Below are 24,222 nucleotides of genomic sequence, written 5' to 3'. Positions count from 1 at the left end.
TTGCGGCAGGCAGAAGGCCCCACATTGTGTGGTAACAATAACGGCCCAGTTTCATTCTTCTGCACCTGGATATCCCGTTTTCCTGGCACCACTTGTTGAAGAGACTGTCCTTACCTCCTCACGTACTCTTGGTACCCTTGTCCCAGGTCAGTTGGCTGTAAATGTGTGGATTTGTTTCTGGGTTCTCTATTCTGTCCCGTTTGTCTATATGTCTGTTTTTATTATTGTAGCTGATGCATGACCTGTAATATATTTTGAAATCAGGAAGTGTGATGCCTCCAGCTTTGTTCTTCCTGTTCAAGACTGCTTTGGCTATTCAGGGTCTTTTGTGGTTCCATGTGAATTTTGGGATTGTTTCTATGGGGAATGTGGGCTGAAGACCTCCCATTCTGCCATTTTGCTGATGTCACTTCTCTGTAGTTTCTTCTTCTTGCAGTGTCTTTGTCTGGCTTTGATATCAGGGTAATGCTGGCCTCTTAGAATGAACTCGGGAGTGTTCCCTCCTCTTCAATTTTTTGGAAGAGTTTCAGGAAGATTGGTGTTAATTCTTTAAATATATGGTAGAATTCACCAGTGAAGCCATCTGGTCCTGGCTTTTTGTTGGGAGATTTTTGATTTCTGATTCAATCTCCTTTTTTGTTATTCGTCTGTTCAGATTTTCTATTTCTTCATGATTCAGTCTTAGTAGTTTGTGTTTTTAGGAATTTATCCATTTCTTGTAGGTTATCCAATTTGTTGGCATACAATTCTTCTAGCTTCTAATAAGGATACTTGTGATGGCATTTAGGGCCCACTGGGATGATTTCCCACCCTCAAGATCCTTAACCTAATCACATCTGCAAAGACTCTTTTTCCATAGAAGTGAATGGTTATAGGTTGAATTGCATCCCCCCTAAAATTCATATGTTGAAGTCCTAACCCCCAGGACATCAGAATGTGACTGTCTGGAGATAGAATCTTTAAAGAGGCAATTAGGTTAAAATGAGATCATTAGAATGGGCCCTAATCCAATATGACTGGTGTCCTTATAAGAAGAGATTAGGACACAGATACCCAGAGGGAAGACCATGTGAAGACACAGGGAGAAGGGGGCCATCTACAAGCGAAGGAGAGAGGCCTCAGGAGAAACCAACCCTGCCCACTCCTTGATCTTGGACTCCAGCCTCCAGAGCTGTGAGAAAATAAATGTCTGTTGTTTAAGCCCCCCAGTCTGTGGTCCTTTGCTATGGCAGCCTGCACAGACTAATACAGTAATATTTATGAGGTTCCAGGGATTAGGACCTGGCTATCTTTGGGGCTACTATCAGCCTAGCACGTTTGTTACCATTTTGCTCCCAGAGTGTGTAACTAATGGAAGCAGAGAGTTTCTCTGTTTTGTTCTTAAAACACTGTCTCTCCACAGGGAGTGTGCAGTGTGGTAGGGAGAGTCAGACAATAAACAAAGAAGTGAAGTGTACTGTGCCCTGATGACAGGTTCTCTGGAGAGAAGAAAGGCAGGGGCAGAGGAGGGAGCGCTGTGCGGGGAGGTGGGGACACTTTGCAATTTTAGAAAGGGGGTCGAGGTGGGACCTTCTGAGAAGGTGACCTTTGAGTCAAGACCTGGAGGAGACGAGGGAGCCAAGCACGTTGATGGCTGAGGGAAGAGCATTCTGGGCAGGAGAGACGGCAGATGTGGAGGCCTGCAGTGGGGCGGCCTGGCACCTGCAAGGAGAGGGAAGAGGGCCTGGTGGAGGCTGAGTAAAAGGATATGAGGTCAGAACAGCTAGTGCAGCTCAGGGAGGGGCTTTTAGGCTGCTGAAAGGCCTGTGGCTTTGGCCCTGAGCAAGACGGGAGCCACCGCAGGATTCTGAGCAGACGCGTGACCCGAGCTGACTTATGTTTTAAAAGGATTGTTTTGGCTGCTGCATGGAGAGAAGGCTGCAGGGGAGCCGGGGCAGAGTCAGGGAGCCCAGGTAGGAAGCTGTGTCAGCAATCCAGGCAGGAGCTGCTGCTGGAGCAGGCGTAGCCCCTGGGGGTTGTGAGCCGTGGCCGGACTCTGGGTGAATCTGCTGTGGGGAGCAGGAGAGGAGTCAAAGATGGCTCCAGTTACTGAGGTGCGGAGGGTGTGTGTGTGGGGGGACACATTCTGTTGGGGAGGAGGGAAGCCCTGCTGTGCAGGCATGCCAGTGAGACTTCCAGGTGGGTGTTAAGAACTGGCCCTGGGCGTGCAGGTCTGGAGCTCACGGAGAGGTCTGTCCTGTGGCTGTCAGTTTGGAGGTGCCAATGCATAGGTGGTATTTAAAACCGAGAACTATGAGAAGCCCAAGGGCTGAATGCTGGGGCTGGCCAACTTTTGGAGGCCGGAGAGCTGAGGAGGGAACAGCAAGGATGTTTTTGTTGAATGAATAAATGAAAGAATGAATCTCCTTTGCCACTACTCTTGGGCAGGCTGTCACTCTTCACTGTTTGTCACAGCAGCCCCCTTGTGGGTCTCCGTGAACCCACCCCTTACCCTCTTCTGATCCATCCTCCATCTTTTCTTGGCTCTGCCCCCTCCCACCAGGCACTCTCGCTGTCCTGCCCTCTGGGCCTTTACAGGGGCTGCTCTCCAGCCTGAAAGGCCTGATTCTCCTCCCTGCTCTAGGCTTTGCCTGGTAAATGGTGTTTTGTGCTCTATTCTCCTCTGGGAAGCTCTCCCTGAGCATCATCCCCGTCACTTTCTCTTTCCATCCCAGTTTCTTCTGGCACTGTGAGCGTCCTTGTGCGAAAATGCCCAGCTTCGGCAGTCTGCCTGGCAAACCCCACCCACACTCCCAGCAAACAGCTCCCTCGCCAGCCTTCTGGCTTAGGGGTGTGCCCACTGGCCATGGGTTTGCTTTCAGGAGGACAGACACAGGCATGAGGCCATGTGGGCCCTGGAAGTGGACTTGATGGTCTGGGGAGAGAATTCCAGAATCTGGTACCCAGAGCGTGGTCTAGAAGGGAGTTGCGGGCTCCAGGTGGGCATGTCCACAGGCCCCAAGGATTTCTGGCCCTGAGGGGAGGGGGCTGGCCCTGGGGATGGGGGCATCTAAGGATGGTAGTGAGTCTCCCAGTGCCACCTGCAGGATTTAATTTGTTACATTTTATACAGAACTGAAGCAGTGTCATGTGTGAGAGTGGGTCTTCCCTAGATGGGATGGTTCAGAGGGAAGTACGTCTTCTAGTTTGCACAGATGGGGCCATTTCTCCCCTCGCTGCATGGCTGTTCACCAAGGCCAAAGGTTTGGTCTGGACAGAAGGGTCAGTTTCATTTCTTCCACCCCTCCAGCTGCACCCTCAGCATATGGAGGCTGCCCACCAGGCCCTGTGCTCAAGGTCTTGGACCTAAGGGGCGAGAGGACTGGGGAAGGTGTGGCTGGGCAGGTGAGCCCACCTCCATGGAGGAGACCCATCGTTGGCGGATGTGTGTGGGGCTGGCCGGCCCTGCTTCCCCTGCCAAGGGGCTTTCATTGTTAAAGGACACGCTGAACTTGGAGAAGGATCTATGCGCCAGAAGCCAACGGCAGGTGATTTTGGTAAGTAGCCCCGTATACACCTTGAACAGTGGCGGTCCCCAAGGCTGAGCCCTGTTCCCTACCTGCGCCAGGAGCTGGAGGCAGATGCGAGAGCATCAAGGAGGCCAAAACAGTTTCCTTTAAAAGATTTTCATTTATTAGTCTTTTCTGAAGCAGTTAATTCTCTTTTCTTATTTAAAAAAATGTGTTTCATCCAGAGTTATACCAAAGTGATTAAAATGAAGTTTCTACTGGGGATATAGTTCCCCAGAGCAGAAAAAAAAATTTTTTTTTTCAATGAACCACAAAAATAAAACCAAAAGAGAACATCAACAATCAAAAATAATCCTCAAATATCCAGGACAAAAAATAAAATATTTATTGATCTATCACAGCGAGACACAAAGAGATGGGCAGGGCAGGGCAGGGGGTAAATGCTCTGAAGTACAGTGGCTCGAGGGAGGGACTGGGGATACAGTACTGCGTGGGGGGAGACCCAGGTTGGGGGAGGAGATTCCTGCCACCCTAGCCCCTCACACCCTGGGCTCAGGGCCCCTTCTTAGGCGTGTGTGTGGTGGGCGGAGGCAGGGCACAGGCTGCCATGACAGGTCAACCAGGTTGATGGTGGGGGCGCCTGGCCAGCTAGTGGTGCCAGGCGGTCAACTGGGGACAAGGATGGATGGACGGATGGACTGATGGGCGGATGGGTTCCACAAGAGCAAGGGGACTATTCCCGATGGGGGTCTTCTGCCACGAAGGTACCCCAGACATGGGGAATAGCAGTTGGTGGGGGAGAGGGAACAAAGGGGACCAAGAGATGGTGTGACCGAACCCAGCTTGAGGCTTTCTGGGCTTGGGTACCAACTGGACCGCAGCCAGAGGTGGGTCCTGGTGGGCAGCGGGAGGTGGGGCTGCCTGGGAAGTGTCGGCACCATCTTCAGAGGAGCCCCAGGGAGGGGGTTCCCCGGGGGCTGCCCTTCCCTCCTCCCTCCCCCAGGAAGATGAGAGCACCAGCACGTAGCACCAAGGTCCCCTGGAGATGGAGAGTGTGTGGAGGGGGAGCTCCTGGGTGGGAAGGGGGTGGGGGCAGGGGGCCAAGCCCCCCACCCCTCGCCTCTGAAGTCGGGGGCCTCCTGGGGCCCGCTTGGCCACCGGTCTCTTGTTTCCTTGCCCCGGGGATTTCCAAGTCCGCCCGGCCCGGCCTGCCCTGTCCCCTCCCGGGTGGGACTTAGGAGGGCATGGGGTGGGGTCACAGAGGGTGTACATTCTCCACCAAGCAGTAGCACCAACGTTGATGAGGTCGCGAGTCAGGGGTCCGGGGAAGCTCACTTTCTCTTCCGGCCGCAGGCTTTCCCCAGGCAGGCCCCACCTGCGGGGGCACAGCCGTCAGTCCGGCCCTCCTGGGTGCTGCGCAAGCCCCGCCCTCTCTGACCAACCCCGGGCTGTTCTCACACCCACGTCATCGCGGGGGGACAGGGCTCCCAGAAGCACGGGAAGCCTGGCCGGACCTCAGGCCGAATCTGAGCCGTTCTGCTGCGCAGACTCCCACTGCGCGGGCGGCTGGGGGCAGCGCCCGAAACGCGGACGGGGCCAAGGCTCAGAGAGGGCAAGGGGCCCCGGCATGGGCAAGGTCTCCACGCTCTGAGTCCACTGCCTCTGGGAAGCCTTTAGCAAGCGGCTCAGAGCAGCCCCCTCCAGGGAAACAGGGTGAAGGGAGAGTTGACAGTGTCTGGAGGAGATGGCCTTCCTGGGAAAGATCTACAAACGTGCAAGCGCATCGGATAAATAAACTGAGGCCCAGAGAGGGAGGGTCTTACTCCGCCACAGTCGGTGGCTGAGCTGGGCCTCAAACCCAGGACTCCTGCCCTCTCCTGGGAACTGACTGGAAAACCTTGTTTCAAATCAAGGCACCATTGTCGGGGAGGAGGGCCTGGTGTGGCTCCTACCCCTGCAGGAGCTAGACGTGGCTCATCACCGCCACCTGGCGGCGGCGAGCAGGCGAGTGGGGCAGGGACAGGCATCCCTGTGAAGCTCGTCGAGGGTGTTTTGAAAGCAGGGCCACCAGCATCAGCTGGTGCCTGACTAAGCGCTGGGCACCCCGGAAAGGGTCAGCCTGGTTTGCCTCTGCCTGTCCCCGCCCTGGCCTCGGCTGCCTGATTTATGTAGTGGGCAGCAGGTGGGAGTGCAAGGGAACCCACAGCCTGAGCGACCACGGGGAGGAGCGAGGCTCTTCCCCTCTCCTTCTGGCATGGGCATTGTTGGGAGGGGCCTGGGGGGGTGGTGATCAGGACTCACACCACACACTCCCAGAGGCGTGTCTGCATCTTTGAGCAAGGGTGTGGCTCCATGCCAGGTGGTGGCCTCTGCCTGCCCTGCCCAGCCCGGACACCTTGAGTCGCCTTGCCCAGCCCTCAAATTTCTCTAACTCTAGGGCTCCTGTTGTCTTATCCATTCTCTCTCTCTGTCTCTGGCCCTCTGAGTTCTTCTCTTCTCATCCCTTCTCTTCCCCCTGTCTCCTGCCTGCAGGGCGTGTGGGCCCAGGCTAAGGGACTTCGGCAGGGACAGCCAGGCCTGGCCCGGGTGAGCGTGGAGGGTCCTGGGCCCACCCCCAGCTCTGGGCGTCTGTGTCGGAGGTAGAAGAAGGAACGGTGAGGTGTCCAGCTCCCCCCACCTCCCCACTCCATGCCAGGCCTGGTCCAAACATGCTGCCCCTCTGCCAGGCCCAGGCTGATGGGCCCCCTCCCTCTGCCTCTGTCTTTGCCCCTCCCTCCCCTGCCCTCTTCCAGGGGCGAAATCTCTGCTCACCTGGGAATCCCAGGGCTCCCAGGGCCCCTCCGTAGGGCTTGGGAGGTTTGCCTGTGGAGGGAAGGTGTGGACTGGGGAGGGGCCAGGCTTTCCCGCCTCTCTCAGTGCCTCCCATATATACCGCCTCAATCCTGTCACAGCAGCGCCAAAGGCCTCCCTGCCCTCGCTGCCCTTGAGCCCCACCCCGCCTGACCCCTCCCATCCAGTCACCATCCTTGCAGATCCATCCTGCCTGTGGAGGTCTGAGCAGCTGTGTGGGCGCCCCTTCCATGGTCAGATTCTGGCCTTGCTTCCCGCTTCCCGGGCGCAGCCCTGCTCCTGCCAACCTGCTCCCGCTAACCTGCTCCCACTAATCTGCTCTGGCTTCGGCCTCCCTGACCACCTGCTTGAAGGGACCTTGCTCTTCTCTTAGTTTCTTCCCTTTTCTGTGGGACCTTGTCAGTCTCTCCACTTATTTCCCAAGCCCCGTGGTGACCCAGGTCCCTATCTTGATCCTGGTGCCCCGTCAAGTGCCAGGCTGGGAGCCCCAGGAGTTGGGATCCTTGCCCCCTGTCCCCACATCCCAGGGCTGAACTTTCAGCTTCCGGATTCCCCTGGGGGCCCCTCAAGCCCCTGCCCCCCAGGGCAGCCCAGGGCCGTGGGCACACCAGCCACTCCCTCAACAGGACTTTGCCCCACTAGGAAAGGCGCTCAGGGCCCTGCTCGAAGCAGGGCCCCCTGCCCGCATTTAGGCGCCCTCTTCTTGCAGACTCACCACCAACTCCCAGGCCCCCAGCTCCGGCACCTGCAAGGCAAGGAGAGGGGCTGTGAGCGCTAGCTTCTGGGGGCCCCGCCAAGCCCTCCCCGGCAGCGTGGGCCTCGCCTGAGAGGGGCCAAGTTCCCGGCTTGGGGATCGGGAGGCCTGGGCTCTGCCTCCCTCACTGTGTGACCTCGGACAGGTCCCTGGCACTCTCTGAACCTCAGTTTGCCTCATCTGGAACACGGCATTTTGGGAAAGCTGATGCCCCCTGCCCTTGCAAGGGAGGCAGAGAAGAGTGAGGGGAGGCCCAGCCTCGTGTAATCTGAGGTCATGGGGTCCCTGCCCAGGCCTGGCTCAGACATTCTGAGCCTGAGATGAAGCAGGGGCGGAGGGAGGACGGGCCCAGAGCTCCGGGGGGGCCGAGGGGCAGAGCGCCTGGGCATACCCGGGAAGATGGGAGACAATCCGAGGCCAGGTCTCGCTGCAACTCCTGCGGGAGGGATTTGGGTTGGCGTGGGGCAGGCCCCACTCCCGCCTGGCCCCCTCTCGCCCCTCTGCCCAGGACTACCTCCCCCCGCCCACTCCCATATCCCCTGTCGTCGGAGCAGCTTTCTTACCAACCGTGTCCCCCCTGGCATCCTGGGCTGGGCCCTACAGCCTCAGCCTGGGGTCTGAGGCCCATGGTGCGACCCCCAATCCCAAGGCCTGCTCCTTTGCCCAGGGTGTTTGTTTCCTTCCCTGGACTGTCCCCTCCACCCTTGCTCTTGTCGTTGCGCTAGCCGCAGCTCCAGGACTCTGCCGGCTAGCCCGACAGTCTTCCTCTAGACTGGGCAGAGCTGAGCGCTTCACAGCAGAGATGGCCCCTACCTGCACCTGGGAATGGCCTGGTGACCCCTAGGACACCTCCAAGGCCAGCGGCACCTGAGAAGTGGGCAGATGGGGGCAGGACAAGGCACAGTTTAAGGGGCCCTCTGGGTCCTGGGGTCAGGGATATCCTGCACAGATCTTCAGGGGTACTGTGAGCATGCCTGAGGCCTGAGCCGGTGGGGGGATCTAATGCCGGGATAAGCAGCCTACAGGCCTGGGCAGAGGGGGCGCCTCAGGGTGTAACTCACCATATTTGGCTGCTTTAGCGGCCACAGCTGGAGACACACCTGGGGAGATGGGAGCATGAGGGCTCAGGACTGTCACCTCCCTCCCAGAGTCATGTCCCCTCCTGACCTGCTTGCCACTTACCATCTGCCCACAGACTCATCCTTCCACCATCCCTCCACCCCTCCTCCATCTGTCCATCTTTCCAAAAGCCTTTATTAAGCTCCTACTGTGTGTCCTGTCTTGTGGAGCACACAGGAAGATTTTGGGCCATTTTAGGTACAGAGACACGATGACCCAGAGAAGAGTCAACACAAGGCCTGCCAGGATGGCAGAGAATTTGGGAAAGTAATTTCCCTTCAAGCTTTGGTTTTCTTCTCTGGAAAATGGGCATAACCGTCATTATCCTAATAAGCTCCCACTCGAAGTGGTTGGGTGGATTCAAAGAGAGAGGAGAGGGAGAAGATGGGGATGCCCATCTGTCCAGCTGCCAGAGGCAGTCCTGGATTCCGCTTGCTCAAGCCCCCTCTAAATGCTTCAGGAGCCTGGAGAAGGGGCGGGGCCCACTACAGCCCTGAGTTGCAGATGAAGTGGGGTGGGGTCCAGGCAGAGAGGACAGCTTGAGCAAGGTGTGGCAGGGCGGGCAAGAAAGTCTCTCTCTCTCTCTTTCTCTCTCTCATATGCATACACACACACACACACACACACACACACACACACACTCACACCACGCACACATGGATCCCAGAGGAGTCCTTTACCTCCAAGGCCCACGGCCCCCGGGACAGCCCCAAGCCCTCCAACTCCCAGATCTCCAGCTCCGAGCCCTGCGACGCCCCCCAGGCCTGTGGAGAGAGCTGTGCATTAGTCCCCCGCTGGTCTGTCTACAGGGGGGTGGAGGGGTCAGCCTGGGACCCAGGTGAGAGTGCAGTGGGACCAGGAGGTGGGTGGGCCCTGGGGAGAAGATGCCCTGGAGGGTCTCAGGGGCAGGTCAGGGAATACATGCTTCATGGCACACGGTCAGAGTGCCCCCAAACCCCGGGGCCTTGGCGGCCCCCAAACCCAGTGCTCACCATACTGGGCAGCTTTGGCAGCAGCTTTGGCAGCAGCAGCCAAGGCAGCAGGTCCGGCTCCTGGGGACACAGAGGAGCTCAGGGAGGAGCTCTCCACCAGTTAGTCTCCCTCCCTGCCCAGCCCATCCTGGGGTTTCAACTCACCTGCCACACCGCCAGGGACCCCTACTCCGCCAAGAGCCCCGGCATCTCCAAGGACCCCGGGCCCTGCTGCTCCTGTGGAGAGATGATGGGAAGTCAGTCCCCCCATTCCTGAAGGACGGGGTCTTTCTGCCCCAGGGACACTAGGCAAGCAGACAGGTAGCAGAGGCCATGCGACCCAGTGCAAGGAGGTCTCAGTCTCGATGAATCTGAGGCCTGACTCTGCCCTGGTCCTTGAGCCCTGGCTGGCCCACCTCCTCTCTTTCCCTGCGGGCCAGCACTGGGAGCCGCAGGTGGCCACAGTGGTGGCTACAAGCTCCTGAGGTTGGAAGACTAGTCTCAGGTTCTGACAGCCTTGAGTTCAAATCCTGGTTTCTCCACTCATTATAGCTGTCACCACTGAGCCCCAGGGCCCCATCTCCCTAAAGGGGATGATGATCCTTACCCTGCCCACCCTACGGGTGTTTGGAGAGTAAAGACCTGCCCTCTGAGACTGTCTGCTGAGCTCTGAACCATGGCCCGGACAGAGCTGCTGGGAGCAGCAGTAGAACAGCTGACACGTGTCGGAAGCTTACAGTGCGCAGTGCTCCACACGCATTAGGATGCCCATTACTCATCGCAACAGGAAAGGTAGGTACTATCATCCTCACCATTTTCCACGTAAGAAAACCGAGGCACAGCAGAGGTTAAGCAATGTGCCTCAGGTGCCACGGGCAGGAAAGGGCTCCAGAGCCCACACCTTTAACTGCTTTGTTTCCCTGGCAACATCTGTCAGACTCTGGCGGCAGAGCAGCCAGCAAGGAACAGGAGAGGGCCGTGGGTCACCGGCCCGCCGGGGGTGGGAGCTCAGGAAGCTGAGATTTTCCGAGTGGAAACTGGCCCCAAGTGGACCGGCCAGAGCCGGTTGGCGGTTCCCTGATGGAGGCCCCGGCCCAGCTCCCAGGAGGCCAGGAACAAGGGGCCACAGACAGAGTGGGTCTGGCCAGGCGGGCTCCCTGAGCGCCACGTGCAGGGCCAGGCAGCTCTGCCACGTCCTTGCAGCTCGTGGCGGGCGCTGGCATGCTGACAGGGCGTGTGCGGGGGCTGGGCCCGGACCAGGAGTCCCTACTCTGCTGGGGAGGAGGCAGAAGCCACCCGCGGACAGCAGCCCCAGCCCCTCCCTGGCCTCAGGTTCCACAAAACTGTCAGGGCCAGAGGGGCCTTAGGGGTCATGGTCCTCACTGAGGTGGAACTGCCCCCAGGGGGGCTGGAAATGTGAGGGCGTTTTGGTTGTCCCCGGTTGGAGGCACAATAGGTATTTAGCTGGCAGGAGCTAAGTCTGCTAAACTTTCACTAATGTGTCCTAGAAACTGCCTTTTCCCACCCTGACCACCCCAGCCCTGTGCTGCAGGCTCCAGAGACCGGGGCTCAGCAAGGGAACCAACAATGGGGGGGCCCAGTGTATGGGGTGTACTCACCATATTTGGCTGCTTTAGCTGCAGCCAGGGGTCCAGGTACTAGAGTAAAGGGAAAAATGGGGTGGTCAGCAGCTGAGCTCTGTACCTGGAGGTTCTGCTTCCTCCTCCAGGGAGCCCTCCCTGACTTCCTCCACATGCTTTGCTCCTCTCAGGGCCCGGAAGCTGTGGTTCCCCAGCAAGGAGTTCACCCGGCCGGGTGCAGAGCTCTGGTATCTAACTGTGATTCTGCCACTCTGATCTGGGGGTGCTTGAGGCTGAACTGTGCCTCCTCCTCCCATCTGTCCCCTCTCAGCCCCTCCAGGCTCAGTGTGGTCTGCCTGAGGCTGCACACAGGGCACTCGGTGAAGAACCGGAGCTCCTCGTGGCCCCCTTGCCACAGCGCACTGACGAAGGGGAGCCAGGCTGGCCCCACCCATGCCCGCTGACCCCAGGGGTCTCCAGCCTCCTTCCCTGGGTGGTGGGCTTTTTCTCAGTTTGGAGCCCTGTCCCCTCTACACTGAGGAGGTAGAAACTCTGAAATCTGGCAGCCCGGGGCCCCCTTCGCCTGGCCTGCCCCCATCTGTTACCCCAGTCGTCTCTAACTGCTCAGGAGAACCTAATGGGCAATTTACTATGGGCCCCTGAGTGAGGCTGCTGGGGGGTGTGCTGGGAGGAGAAGAGGTCTCCCTCCTCTGAGCTCGGGGGGGAATTCCTGCCCAGCTCCTAGAAGGCCGCTCACCCGCACCTGCCCCGAAGCCAGGAACACCGACTCCAAGTCCGGGAACGCCAGCAGGAAGCCCGGCTGCAACCCCTGGGGGAAGTGGGCAGTGGGGTGGCTGTAGCAGGCAGGGGACACACCCCTGTGGGAGTGTCACGCCTAGGAAACTGAGGCAGGCCCCGAGGGAAGGGGCCCAGATCCACGGGGCCTCCTCCGCTTCATCTGCCCACTATGCCGCCACCAGAGTGGTCTTCCCAGGACTCCTGCTGACCACCAAGCCCAGCCCCTCTCTGCGCTGACATACAGGGCTGCACGTTGTGGACACCACTGCCCTTTCCAGCCTAACCTCCAGCTCTTCCCTCTTGGATGAGCTCACTTAAATCTCCTCACAACCTTCTGCGGCAGGTGCCATCAGCACCCACATGTCACACACGAGGTCAGGAAACTCAGAGGTGTGGGGCCCAGGACTTGAACTCGGGTCTCCCTCACACCCAATCTGCACTTCCAACCCCTCTGCCCGCTGCCTTGGGGATCTGATGAGGCCACAGGGCGGGTCTGAGAGGCTGCATTTCCTGGGGTCCAGCTCAGGCCTGGGTCACCCAGCCTGAGCTCGGTGGGGGTGAGAAGGCAGCAGGGCACTCACAGGACTGGGCTTTAGGGCCGCCTCAGCAGCAGTTTTGGCTGCAGCGGGGGCCCCTGCTCCTGGGGGGAGATGGAGGGGTTCAGGGACGGCCCCCATGGAGGATTCCGAGGCCCATCAGTCCACTTACTCACACGGCTCACCTGTGACACCGCCAGGGCCGAGGCCAATGCCGGGAGCCACACCAACACCGGGCCCTAACCCTGCAAGAGTGGAAAGAGCTCATTCTTAACCCGAATCAATTAGTCCTGACCAAGGAGGACAGAAGCTATTGGAAAGAGCAGTGGGCTGGGGGTCGGGAGCCTGGGGTTCTCATTCCACCCTGGACACAGACTTGCTGTGTGACCTTAGACAAGTCACTCTCCCTTGATGGGCCTCAGCTTCCTCATCCCTAATATGAGGTATGTGCTCGATCAGGAGTTCTTAACCTTTGGGGGGACAAGGACCCCTCTGAGACTTCTGAGGGTGATGGAGGCAGAGTCACGTAGTGAAAGGAGCTCTGCAGGACAGGCAGACCAGGCTTCAGAGCGCAGCTCAGCCACCATCTAGCTGTGTGACTGTGGGCAAGTGACGTAAGGTCTTGGAACCTCAGTTTCCACATCCGTAAAATGGGAATAACGGTACCAACTTCATAAGGTTGGTGTAAGGATGACCTCAGCAAACGGTAGTTTTATGGAAAAGGGTCATTTGTCATATGTGCGTTTTGGGGTCAGCAGACCTGAAGTTCAGATTTCTCTGGCCTAGACAGCCCTAGATTTTCTGCTCTGACTCCCGCTGCAGGCAGGCACAGGTCCCTAAAGCCCAGGCATACAGAGCCCCTCGCCCAGGGCCTGGCATACAGGTGGGCTCTGCAGTGGAACCACTGTGATTTGCCATTTTCAGGAAGATGTAGGTGCCTGGGGCTGCCGGGGGGGCCCTGAGAGGTAGCAAGAGATGGAGCGCCTTGTCAAGGAGCAAGAACACTGCTGGCGCTGGAACTGGGATGTGGCGGGGGCTTTGGGAAGGATGGGGAGTCCTGGAGGGCTCGCCAGGGCCTGTTCTCACTTTGTTCTCCTAATCAGAAACTTCCCTACAACCCTCAAAGTGGTCAGATGGGCCAAATGCTGTGAGGAAGGCCCACGCCCAGAATGTGACAGCCTAAGGGGGCTGCTGGACCCCAGAGCAGGGGCGTTGAGGGAGCAGCGCTCTAGGACACGGGTTGGAGGCAGGAGTGGGGGCGGGGGGGCGCTTACCAAACTGAGCGGCCTTGGCGGCGGCTTTGGCGGCGGCAGCTGCTGGGACCCCCACTCCTGGAGAGGTGAGGAGGGGCGTCAGGGAGCAGTCCCCAGCACCACTCCCCACTCTTCCCCACCCCCACTGTAGAAAGAGCTCTCAGAGTCCACCTCTAGGGACCTGTCCCCTCTCCCTAAAGACCTTCTCCCTCCTCACGCCAGAAACAGAGGGGGACGCACGCGGAGCCCAGCCCGCGGCTGGCCGCCTGGGCTCCAGGCCCAGGTGCCTGGGTTCCCACTGGCCGCTCTGGGCACGTCCCTTCCCGAGAGGCTGCTCTGAGGCTGTGACATTCTAGCTCTGCCTGTGATGGAGGAGCCCAAAGCTGTGACTGGTGGGGTCACGGGCCCCCTCTCCTAAACCTCAGTCTAGAAGATATGTGGGGCTTTCTGCAGAAGGTGATGTTAATTTAAAAAAATTCTAATCGTGCCCGTATCCAAAAATATTGGAGGAAACAGCTCATTTCTTGGGGAAACTCAAAAGGGGAATTTTCTCCCAGAAAGAAGAAGGAATGCAGAAGAGAAATATTCTGGTGGGAAAAACAACCAAGGAAGGTTGTAACTTAATCTCATTGTGACTCTTCATCTCCTCCCTTTGGGCTCTGACTGGAGGAGAAAGAGTTCAGGAGAACCAGAGGCTGGCCCGGCCCTCCCACCTCATCGGGGACTAGACAGGCCTTGCAGGGAGTGAGTGAGGCCACCCGACTCTGGCACAGCAGAGCTCTGGCCACCTGGCCAGCTGACACCCTGAGCGTCCCGGACAGAGAGGGACTCGAGGGGTTCACTCAGCAACCTGGAATCCCACGGAGGGCTCCTCCCTCCAAACTGAGGGAAATTGGTTTCTCTCCTCCCATCTCTGGGCTCCGTCTTGCCGTCTGTAAAATGATGCCCTTGACCTGGGTCGACTCCAGGGCCCCTTCCACGAGACAAACCAAACGCGCCCTTGGGTTGGGGCCACAGCTCACCTGGCACCCCCACAGTGCCCGGCACCCCTGGTACTGGGACTCCGGCACCCGGCACCAGCCCTCCCAGGGCTCCTGCTCCTGCAGGACCTGGAGGAGAGAAGAGTGTCCAGCCTGCCCCTCAAAGCTCCCCGTCTTGGGGTGCAGAGGGTAGAGGTGGGGAGGGGGCAGAATGGGTGCATGGGCATCTTCAACTTGCTGGTTTGGGGTGGGAGTGATAAGCAGGGCACCAATAACCCTAACGGTGGGCATCTGAAAAGTGCAGAAAAGTGCAGTGTGGCATTGGAGGATGGGGCCAGGGACTAGGGGCCTTGGCCCAGGCCATTTCTACCCCAGAGGCCTAAGTGTGAGGTTGCTCTGCCCTCATGCTGGAGAATTGCTCTGAGCTCGGAGCCTGGGCCCTAGAGGAGAGCAAGGCCGGGGTGGGGAGGAGAGGCAGCGGTCCTGGGTGTGGGGACAGGCGGGGCAGGAGCACTTACCGTACTTGGCTGCCTTGGCGGCGGCTGCTGCCTGGGCTGCAGCTATGAGGAAACGAGAAAGAAAGAGACTCTCAGAAACCTTGCTGGATCCCAGCCGGGCTGTGCTGCCAGCTGACCTGCTCCAGAGGCACTGAAGGCCCAGCCTGAGCTCTCCTCCAACTCCTCCCTGAGCACACAGGAGCCCAGTCTACACTCCCCACTCCCCTGGATAGCCCTACACTCCTTCTCCCGGTTTCCCCAGATGGAAGGAAGGCTCACGGGAAAGGCCAACTCCAGGAACACCGACACCGAAGCCGGGAAAGCCCCCAGCACCGACCCCGTAAGTGGGAATGCCTCCAACTCCCACTCCGGCTGTGACCCCTGCAGAGGGAAGAGAATCGAGTGGAAAAGAATCTCAGTGAGAGACGCTGGGGAGGGCTCTGGGGGATGCTGGTTGGCGGGGAAAGAGGATGCAAACCTCCCCGAAGTCTGGTCCATGAAGGACAGGAAACCGTGGAATGCCTGGGCCCCCTGCCAGCCTCCTCCAGGAAGCCTTTACTGACACCCTCCAGCGCCCCCCCACTCCCTCTCTTCTCTGAGCACGCTGGAAGGGCCCAGGCTGTGGAGGGACTGTGGGCAGGTCCCATTTCCCTAGCCAGGCTTGGGCTTCTCGAAGAGAGCCCTGGCCAAGGCAGGGAGGGTCAGGGACACTGTCCCCACTGGGAATGCCATACTGGGACTCTCTCATCACTCAGCCCCATGGCCTCATGGTGGGAGACAACTGGAGGAGACATCATCCTGGGGCCCAACAGGTCCAAGTCCCAACTCTGCCAGTGACTTGCTGCGTGACCCTGGGCAAATCACTCCCCTTCTCTGGGCTGTACAATTGGGGAGTAGAAGATGAGGGTTCTTTAGTTCTGGCAAGTAAAAGCCAGAACAGGGTGGGGCAGAGCTACTAGCACAGCACTTACCAAATTTGGCTGCTTTGGCAGCTGCTTTAGCAGCTGCAGCTGGTGACACAGCCCCTGGAGAGACCAAGGGGGACACAAATGCTCAGGAGAGAATGGAGAGGAGAGTCTCAACATATATCCCTCTGTCCACCCATCTGTCTTTTGGTCCATCTTCTATCTATTGAGTCAATGTAGAGTTGTCCATCCATTCACCCACTCATATCTCCATCTACCCATCTATCCATCTGTCTACTCAGCCACCCGTTCATTCACCCACTGACCTACCCATGTCTGTCCATTTTTCTGTCTATCCTTGGACTTTGATCCACCCACTCAACCACTTATCTCTCTGTCCACCCATGCACCCATTTATCCATACACTTATCCACTGATATGTCTATCTATCCATTCATCTATCTATCTATCCAACCATCAATTTTGCATTTGCCTTCTACCTACCCTTAGAAGGTGCTCATCCTATTCAGCTGCTCATCCAACCATGTGCTTATCCATCCATCATCCATCCATCCATCCATCCATACATCCATCATTCTAACCACTTATCTAGTCCCCCACATGCCTATCTGTCTGTCTTTCCATCTACCCATTTACCTCTCCATCCACCATTTTACCCATTTATCTATCTATCCATGTATCCACGCATCCTTGTATCTTTCCATTCATCCAAACACCACCCACTTCCTCATCCACCAATTTGTTTACTCATCCACATGGCCATTCACCTACTTACCCAGTTGTCCATCTCCCCATCCGTCCATCCATCAGTCTATCCATCCATCCATCCACCCACCTACTCACCCATCTATCCACCATTTACTGAGCACCTACTCAGCTAAGGGTTGGGAACATAGAGATAAAAAAGATATGGCTCCTGCCCCCAGTAGCACATTGACAGCCAGAAGGTGAGCTGGAGAAGATGATGCTGGCAGTAGCTAATTAGGAAGTGGTTATAGCCCAAGGGAGAGAAGACGAAGCATGGCCAAGGGTATGAAGAGAAGAGGATAGAGAGGAGAGGTATTAGGGAGAATCCAAAAGTCTTGGCAACGGTTTCAATATTTCTCTTTTACGCACACATACACACACACAGCCCAGCTCACCTGGGACTCCAACACCTGGGACTCCAACACCTGGGACTCCAACACCTGGGACCCCAACACCTGGGACCCCAACACCAGGGACCCCAACACCAGGGACCCCAACACCAGGGACTCCAACTCCTGGGCCAAAGCCTGGTGCCCCAGGCACCAGGCCTGCAGCAGCTCCTGTGGAAAGGAAGGATTGTTCTCCTGGCCTGGCCTCCAAGGGCATGGCTCTGGGGAGCTGTGGGATGGCAGGTCTTGAGTGCAGAGTCCCAGGTGGGCTGGCATTGCCTCTGCATGGATCCAGCTCATCCGAGAGATGGGAAGGGACTGGGAGAACCCCCACAGAGCTCTAAGGGTTTGGATCTGTGGGTGGGAAGAAATGGTCTGCGTCTAAAGCAAAGTCAGGACTCTCACTACTGGGCACCCAGGCAGTTGGTGCAGCAGCTGTGGGCCGGCCTTGGGGGTAGGTGGGAGGAGCCAGATGCTCCACAGGCCCCGCCCCCACTCTGCTGGGCCAATCAGTGGAGAGAACATTGGAGATGGCCTCCCAGGCAGCTTGGCCACAACCAGCAAAGGCAAGGAGGCAAGCACAAGGCATGTTTGGGAGGGGAGGGAGGCTGCCACAGATGGATGAAGGCAAAACCCATCCAGCCTCATAGGATTGGGGTCTCCAAAGCCCATACAGAGGCCAGGGCAGGCCCCGAGGGTCTGGGCAGGCTGGAGCCCTGGGTCTACCACTCCTGGGGGCACTCACCATATTTGGCCGCCTTAGCGGCCGCCTTTGCAGCAGCAGCTGGAGCCCCGACCCCTGGAGAGACAGCCACAGAGAGTGAGGACCTTTCCCTGTGGCCCTCTCCAGGACACCCCTACCCCCTGCTGGAACAGACGTTACCTGCGATGCCTCCAATCCCGGGAATTGCACCGGGAATGCCGCCAGCTCCAACACCAACGCCAGGGAGAACTCCGGCTCCTCCAACACCTGCTGGGATGGAGACAGTGCAGAGGTGGCTCCCAGGGCCCTTCTGAGGCCAGGAAGGAAGGCCTCTGGGAGGCCAGCATTTTCACCAGCACAATCTCCTTGGTGAATGAGGCGCCAGCGCCCCCGGCTGGGTCTGCCTGGGAATGCCCCCACCCCACTGTTCTTGACTCACCCCCAAAGTGTCCATTTCAACACGCTCATTAAGAGACTTGTATGTTTTCAGACAAATCTCCTTCTAATCACTGCCGCATACTGAGAAACCACAAGCGGCCGCTCCCCGTGCCAGAGGGGCCCCTGCAGGAATGTTCAAGGCTTCCTCTCCCTGTGTTCCGAAGACGCAGCCAAGTTTGTAATCCAAGCGCCTGGCGGCCTGGCTCTGGCAGCCCCTCGCCGCCCCACTCTCCTGCTCCCACATTCCAGCCAGCCCCTCCAGCCTTGGGGGCCTGCAGGGAGGGCCTGTGGGGCCTCCATGGAGCAGGCCTCCAGCTCGGTGCTTCTTCCCACATGCTCACCCCCTTGGGCTGGTGGGGAGATGTCTTCTGTCCCACCAGGGCTATGGGAGGGGCTCCTTTGGGACTGAGGATGAAGGTAAGGACATCAGCCCCAATGATCTGACTCTGAACTGGAGGGTTACCTGGGGGGGGGGGCAGATGCCCACTCTGCCCACCGCATGGGCACAAGGAAGGCCATGCCACATCTGTGAGCCAAGGGATCATGGGCTTGAGGAGCTAGTTAAAATTTTTATAGTATACTTTAAATTGATACTAAACTATTAAATTGTTTAAGTGCTCATATATGTACCACTTAAAATTATCATCCTAACCACCATAGTACCCATTCCCTCTGCCTGGGCTCCTCCTTCTTGTTATAACCACATGGCAAACTCCACCTGTATTTTCAGGCCTGAATCAAATGTCATTTTGTCTGAGAAGCCTTCTTGATTTTCCCCAGGCAGAAATAATATCTCCCTCTTCTCGATTCCCACAACAGTACCTACATTTTCCAGCAGAGCTCCTATCTGTCCCTGGTCTCTGACATGGATGGATGGATGGAGGAAGAGAAGGAGGGAGGGAGGGAGGGATGGATGGATGGATGGAGGGAGGGAGGGATAGATGGAGGAATAGAGGGAGAAATGAATGGACGGAGGGAGGGAGGAAGGGAGGAAGAGAATTGTGGAGGGAGGGAGAGAGGGAGGAATGAACAGATGGATTGAGGGAGGGATAGATGAATGGATGGAGGGAGGAGGAGGGTGGAGAGAGGGAGAAATGAATAGATGGCTGGATGGATGAAGGGATGGAGGGAGGAATGAACAGTTGGAGGGATGGAAGGAGAAGGGATTGACGGATGGATGGATAGATGGAGAGCTGGATGGAGGGATGGGTGGGTAGATGGAAGGAGGGATGGATGGAAAGAGGGATGGAGGGAGAATAAATGAATGGATGGGGGAGGGAGGGAGGGGAGAGGGAAGGATGGTGTTGAAAATGGTGGATAATGGGAGTGGGGCGGGCCTGGGTTAGTTACCTGTGAGGCGGGCTCTCAGTGTGATAGGGATGAGGGGTTAGCGGGCTGAGGGCGGGCAGGTGAGGCCTCCAGAGGTACTCACCAAACTTTGCTGCTTTAGCTGCCGCGGCTGCTGCTGCAGCTGTGCCAACCCCTGGGGGAAGGGGAGGGGGAGAGACTCTGAAAACTGTGCCCCTGCATCTCCAGAGCCCACCTGTTCCAGCCCCAAGAGAACCGACCCTTTCACATATGGCTGTGGGTGGGGGGCTTCATAGCAAGCAGAGGCGGATAGAGCCGGCCCTGCCCAGATCCTTCTCCAGGCTCTGAGGGGTCTGGGTTCAGAGTGGGCTGGCCTGCTTTCCGGAGAGACCCTGGCCAGCCCCAGGGCTCTGGAGCCTGGAGGATTAGTGTTCCTTAGGCTGGCAGTGGGGTGAGGCTTTCTTTACCTGTCCCCGTTGGGTACCCGGCCTTGCCTGCTGCACCAGCCACTCCTCCGGGCCCATAGCCTGTGAGACAGAGAGGCTCAGTGGGCGTCTGTGTAGATGGCACCAAGGCTGTCCTCCTTCGAGGCCCGGGCTGCCCCGAGTCTCCACTCGGTCCCCCCAGCCAGAGTTAACACAAAGACAAACACGTGCGTGGGATGGCTATTCTCGTTTTACAAAGGAAGACACTGAGGCTCAGAGAAGAAACGGGTTCGCCCAAGGCCTGGTGATAAGCCTGAGGGCCAGGATTGAGAACCAAGCTGTCTGAGTGGAGTTCCCTCTTCCTTCCTTAAGGGATTCCCACTCCAAGACTCCACCCCGCCCCAGCAGGGGGCTCTCCTAGCCCAGGGCGAGGGCCACAGCTCCCTTGTTAGCACTCTGCAGCTGGAAAGAGCCAGAAGCCCAGCAGTCTAGGAGGGCCTTACTCACCATAGGGCAGCTTCCCAGTGGTGTAGGGCAGTCCATAGCCACCTGAGGAGGGGGCAGGTGGGCTCAGGGGCTGCTTCATGGCAGCCCTCTGCCTTGCTGGGCTCCCACTACCTGGGTAGATAGACCTACTCCCCCAGCTACTGAGGCCTAAGACCCATTTGAGGGTCCTGAGCTGCTCACAGAGGCTCTCAGGAGAGCAGAGGCCCGGGGTGGAGGAGGGAGAGGGCACCCCTGCCCTTGGGGCCCGATGGGACACCCATCCCCCTATTGCTGCAGGCCCTGCCACAGCCCTAGAGTCCAGTGTCTTCCTTACTACCCTCCCCAACAGGAAACATCTCCTGCGTGAGCTGATTGCAGGGGTGTGTTGACGTCAGAGGGGTCTTTCCCATGAATGGTGTTTCTCGCCATCAACACAAATGGTTTCCCATCTGGGCTATGGGTCTCTGTGTGTGTGCATGTATATGCATGTGTGTGCATGCGAGTCAGGTCAACTCCTGCAGGAGGGCTTCCCCATGCTTTCCTTTGCTGATGACCAGAAGTGGGCTGCAAGACCCAGGTTTCTTGGCCTGCCCCCCAGGGATACCAGTAGCCAAACAAGTGCCCCCCACAAGCTGGTTTCTTAGCAGTGAGGCCTGGTGGGTGGTGCCTCTTGGATCCTCCTTCTGACTTACCTGGCAGCTTGGGTGCCTTGATGGGGTACCCCAGAGGGACTCCAGGCTGCTGAACCCCAAAGGGACCAACTCCTGTGGGAACAAGGAGAGCAGAATCAGGCCCTGGCAACTTGGGCCTGCAGCTCCTGCTAAGCCGACAGCCTCACACTCCAGTTTCTGCTCAGACAGCATGACCTCCCACTGTGTCCGGAATCCATCCTGCCTGCGGGGCCTTCCTGCCTCTCTGTCAGCATCAGCTGAGCCCTCCCCAGTGGGGCCACTTCCTCTGGGACGCTGTGGGACTCTCTCCCTCCTGGGGCTTGGGCCACAGTTGGGGCCTGTAGCCCTCACCGCATTTGGCACAGACAGGTGGGTTTTCTGGGCATTTTTCTGCTAGACAGAGGGGCGGGGGAGGGGGGAGCAGGCCTGTGAGTGATGCCACTTTGTGCTGAAGCCAGTCCAAGGCCGGAGCAGCAGGCGTGAGGGAAATTAGACAGGCCTTGCTGGGGTCCCCAGCCCCGCCCAGGAGCCTCTGCCTGGCTGGCCACCCTCTGGCCTGCCCACCCCCCTGAGGGGACCCAGCTTTGCCTCACCTGGGATTCCAGCAAAAGCTCCTGCTGCACCTGCAATGACGAGGAGCAGTGCTGCAGCCCTGCCACCCTGGGCACAGGGCACAGGGGCACCACTGGTCGGCGCCAGGCAGCACTGAGGGGCGGGCAGGCCTGAGAGTGGCCGTTCTGCCCGGACCTCCCAGCTCACACTGCCCTCACATGCACTCGGGGATTTCTGAGAAGCGTGCTGCCCATCTTGGCCGGCTATACCAGGGCTGCAGCACAAGAGGGGCCCACCTGGAGGGCCCTGAGCCCAGGGTCCCCACCCCCCACCCCCACCCCAGGCCAGAGGGCCTGAAGGTGGGTGGAGATTCCCACTGTGGGCCCCCAGCCCAGCCAGTGCATACCTGGGGCCTTGGCCTTGACTCCTGCTCCAGTGGGAACCCCAGGGAGCACCCCTACACCCGGGAACCGAGCTCCTGAGGGGGAAAGGGGGGCCAGGCAGTGAGGGAGGGAGGGCAGGCCTTGCAGACCCAACCTGGCACCCGCACTCCCCTTGGGTCACACAGCTGGTCTCCTGCACTGCCCCTCAGTGATGAGCATGGCTCATGTGGTGAGGGAGGGCCCCTTTGGTGGTAACTTTCCTTTCCTGTCCGACCCAAGGCCAGAAGACCTGAGTTTTGATCTCATGTCCTAGCCACGTGGGCTTGTGCTCTGTTGGCCTCATCTCTAAACTGGGGTTCATTTCAAGCCGCCCTGCCCACACCCCCAGAGCAGGTGGACAGTGAACGCCTGCATGAGTGGGAAGCCCGTGCCCTCGGGGGCTCTCTCTCGATGTCGTTCCCAACCACACCAGCAGCCTTCCGCTATGGCTGGGAAGCTCCACTGCCGGCGTCTGGTGTTCCCGTCCCTCCTGCCTCCCCTGGGGCTGGGCCGTCGCGGCGGGAGGGACAGGGGGAGGGACACTCTGTCAACAAATCCTGCACAGCAGCCAGAATCTGGGCTTTTGGGGGAATTCGGGAGGTCACATGTTGGGTGGGGTGGCCGGGCCCTGGCAGGGAGAGGAGGATGAGAGGGCAGCTCAGAGGGTCTCCTGCAGGGCGGATGCGCTGGGCGGGCCCCCTGGTGACTCATGGCTTTTGGGAAACAGCTGGCCACACTGGGGACTTGGTGTGTCCTTGGGGGCCCACCTCGGGCTGTGACGATGGTCTGGGCCTGGGCCTGGGGTCAGGCCTTGGGTGGGGTTGGGAGGAAGCTGACTGGCCTTCATGGGGAAAGATGACCAGGGGCCTTTTGTCTGCTAGCCTGAGCTTTGATGCTGGTCAGGACCCAAGGTCCCTGGTGGCCTTGGCTTGGGGGGAGGTGAGGGGCCACCAGAGAGGCTGCCAGGGATGCTGTCCTCACTATGGGGTCCCCTTCTCCTCCTTGCCCTCACCTGCGCCTGGGAGCACTCCACCTGGGTATACACCTGGTAGCCCCACACCTGTGGCCAAAGAAGAAGGAGGAGCCATGAGCAGCAACAGCCTCTGGAAACCCCTCCCTGGCCCTCTTCCTCAGTGGATCCAGGGCTCCCGGACCAGTCCCTGGGTGCCCGGCAGGAACAGCCAGGGACACATGTGGTGGCTGCAGCCCTCCTCCCACGAGTCTCAGAAGGCATCTGCAAACCCTCCTGTGTCTCCTGGAGCCTGTTTACATGGCCGATCCAGCCCACCTCTGGGCTAACAGCTTCCAGATGTTCCCTCCCTACTGTGTGGCCAGCCTTTTGTTTAACCTGAAGTCACTTCCTCAAGGGCCTGGTGCAGAGGAATGAGGCCCAGATGGGGAGTCAGTGCCCCTTGGGCACACCCCAGCCCCGCCGTGATCATTGAGGGCCCTTCTGCACTGAGCCTCAGTGTCCCCACCTGTCACCTGAATGCCTGCCACAGAGCCTGCCTCTGAGGTCTCTTTCTGCTCCAAGATCCCAGAAGAAGGGCATGGAAGGTAGGCCAGGGCCCCTCTCCCCAATTTTAGACATGGCACCTCCCTCTGGGCCTGGCTGTCTTCCCTGCCCTGCTGCAGCCAGGCCCTGCCCTTCCTGCCCAGTGTGGAGCTGCGGGCCTCTGCCCCTCCCTGACCTCCGCCCTCCAGCCGCAGGGACTCCACACTGACCGGGCACTTTCCCAGGCTTCCCTACAGCTCCGGCTCCGACTCCGACTCCTACTCCAGGCTGAGGCACCACCGCACCTGTATGGAAGGGGCCGCGTCAGGCCCCGGTTCCACTCGGGCTTGCAGCCTTCACCTGGGCCATTCAGAACTAGCCACCATACCTGGAGACACTCCTAAGCCGCCAACACCGGCAACACCACCAAGCCCGGCGCCTACAGGGCCAGGAGTGGGAGAGGCGAGGGGTCATACAAGGAACAGTGGGAGGCAGGAGGGCCCTGGGCTGCACGCTGAGGGCCCAGCCTTGAGGTCTGGTGTTGCCACCACCTCACTTTGAGACTTGGGCATAGCCGGTTGCCTCCCCAAAGCCCAGGAGATTAGAGCTGAGGATTCTGCCCACCTGCCTCCCAGGAAAGGTTCTTTGCAAACTGGAGAGCCCAGGAAGGCCAGAGAGCTTATGGCACGCCCCAAGAGCAACACTCACCAGCCTTGGCGGCTTTATAGGCTGCAGCAGCACCAGCCACTCCGCCGGGCACCGGAGCCCCTGGGTAGATGCCTGCAGGAAAGGCCCCAAGCCCTGCAGAAGGGA

General features: G+C 58.8%; 1 protein-coding gene across 9 annotated transcripts in view; it reads right to left on the bottom strand.

Moving 5' to 3' along the window:
* Positions 1–3,871: 3,871 nt before the first annotated feature.
* ELN (elastin) overlaps positions 3,872–24,222 on the bottom strand; it is a 32,356-nt gene continuing 12,005 nt past the window's right edge. The window contains exons 6-34 of one of the 9 annotated variants that reach the window (XM_087417748.1): positions 24,118–24,210; positions 23,798–23,848; positions 23,640–23,714; positions 22,927–22,974; positions 21,899–21,970; positions 21,534–21,563; positions 20,962–21,033; positions 20,291–20,332; positions 19,826–19,885; positions 19,483–19,533; positions 17,793–17,882; positions 17,655–17,708; positions 16,916–17,080; positions 15,819–15,872; positions 15,127–15,228; positions 14,869–14,910; positions 14,393–14,479; positions 13,392–13,448; positions 12,303–12,362; positions 11,547–11,612; positions 10,823–10,861; positions 9,369–9,440; positions 9,225–9,284; positions 8,913–8,996; positions 8,175–8,213; positions 7,505–7,549; positions 7,075–7,104; positions 6,321–6,371; positions 3,872–4,884 (exon numbers count right to left, since the gene is read on the bottom strand). In XM_087417748.1, coding sequence (XP_087273874.1) covers positions 4,841–4,884; positions 6,321–6,371; positions 7,075–7,104; positions 7,505–7,549; positions 8,175–8,213; positions 8,913–8,996; positions 9,225–9,284; positions 9,369–9,440; positions 10,823–10,861; positions 11,547–11,612; positions 12,303–12,362; positions 13,392–13,448; positions 14,393–14,479; positions 14,869–14,910; positions 15,127–15,228; positions 15,819–15,872; positions 16,916–17,080; positions 17,655–17,708; positions 17,793–17,882; positions 19,483–19,533; positions 19,826–19,885; positions 20,291–20,332; positions 20,962–21,033; positions 21,534–21,563; positions 21,899–21,970; positions 22,927–22,974; positions 23,640–23,714; positions 23,798–23,848; positions 24,118–24,210 — 1,835 coding nt within the window. In that variant the 3' untranslated portion in view covers positions 3,872–4,840. The remainder of the gene's footprint in view (positions 4,885–6,320; positions 6,372–7,074; positions 7,105–7,504; positions 7,550–8,174; positions 8,214–8,912; positions 8,997–9,224; positions 9,285–9,368; positions 9,441–10,822; positions 10,862–11,546; positions 11,613–12,302; positions 12,363–13,391; positions 13,449–14,392; positions 14,480–14,868; positions 14,911–15,126; positions 15,229–15,818; positions 15,873–16,915; positions 17,081–17,654; positions 17,709–17,792; positions 17,883–19,482; positions 19,534–19,825; positions 19,886–20,290; positions 20,333–20,961; positions 21,034–21,533; positions 21,564–21,898; positions 21,971–22,926; positions 22,975–23,639; positions 23,715–23,797; positions 23,849–24,117; positions 24,211–24,222) is intronic. The other 8 variants (XM_087417749.1, XM_087417752.1, XM_087417754.1 and 5 more) reach the window with 8 other exon arrangements.

This window comes from Ceratotherium simum, chromosome 26, assembly GCF_057802395.1.
Source record: "Ceratotherium simum simum isolate JZ-2026a chromosome 26, ASM5780239v1, whole genome shotgun sequence".
In the NCBI taxonomy this organism is placed as follows: Eukaryota; Metazoa; Chordata; class Mammalia; order Perissodactyla; family Rhinocerotidae; genus Ceratotherium; species Ceratotherium simum.
Note: the sequence above shows the minus strand (reverse complement) of the source record. Positions and strands in the feature narration are given on the sequence as shown.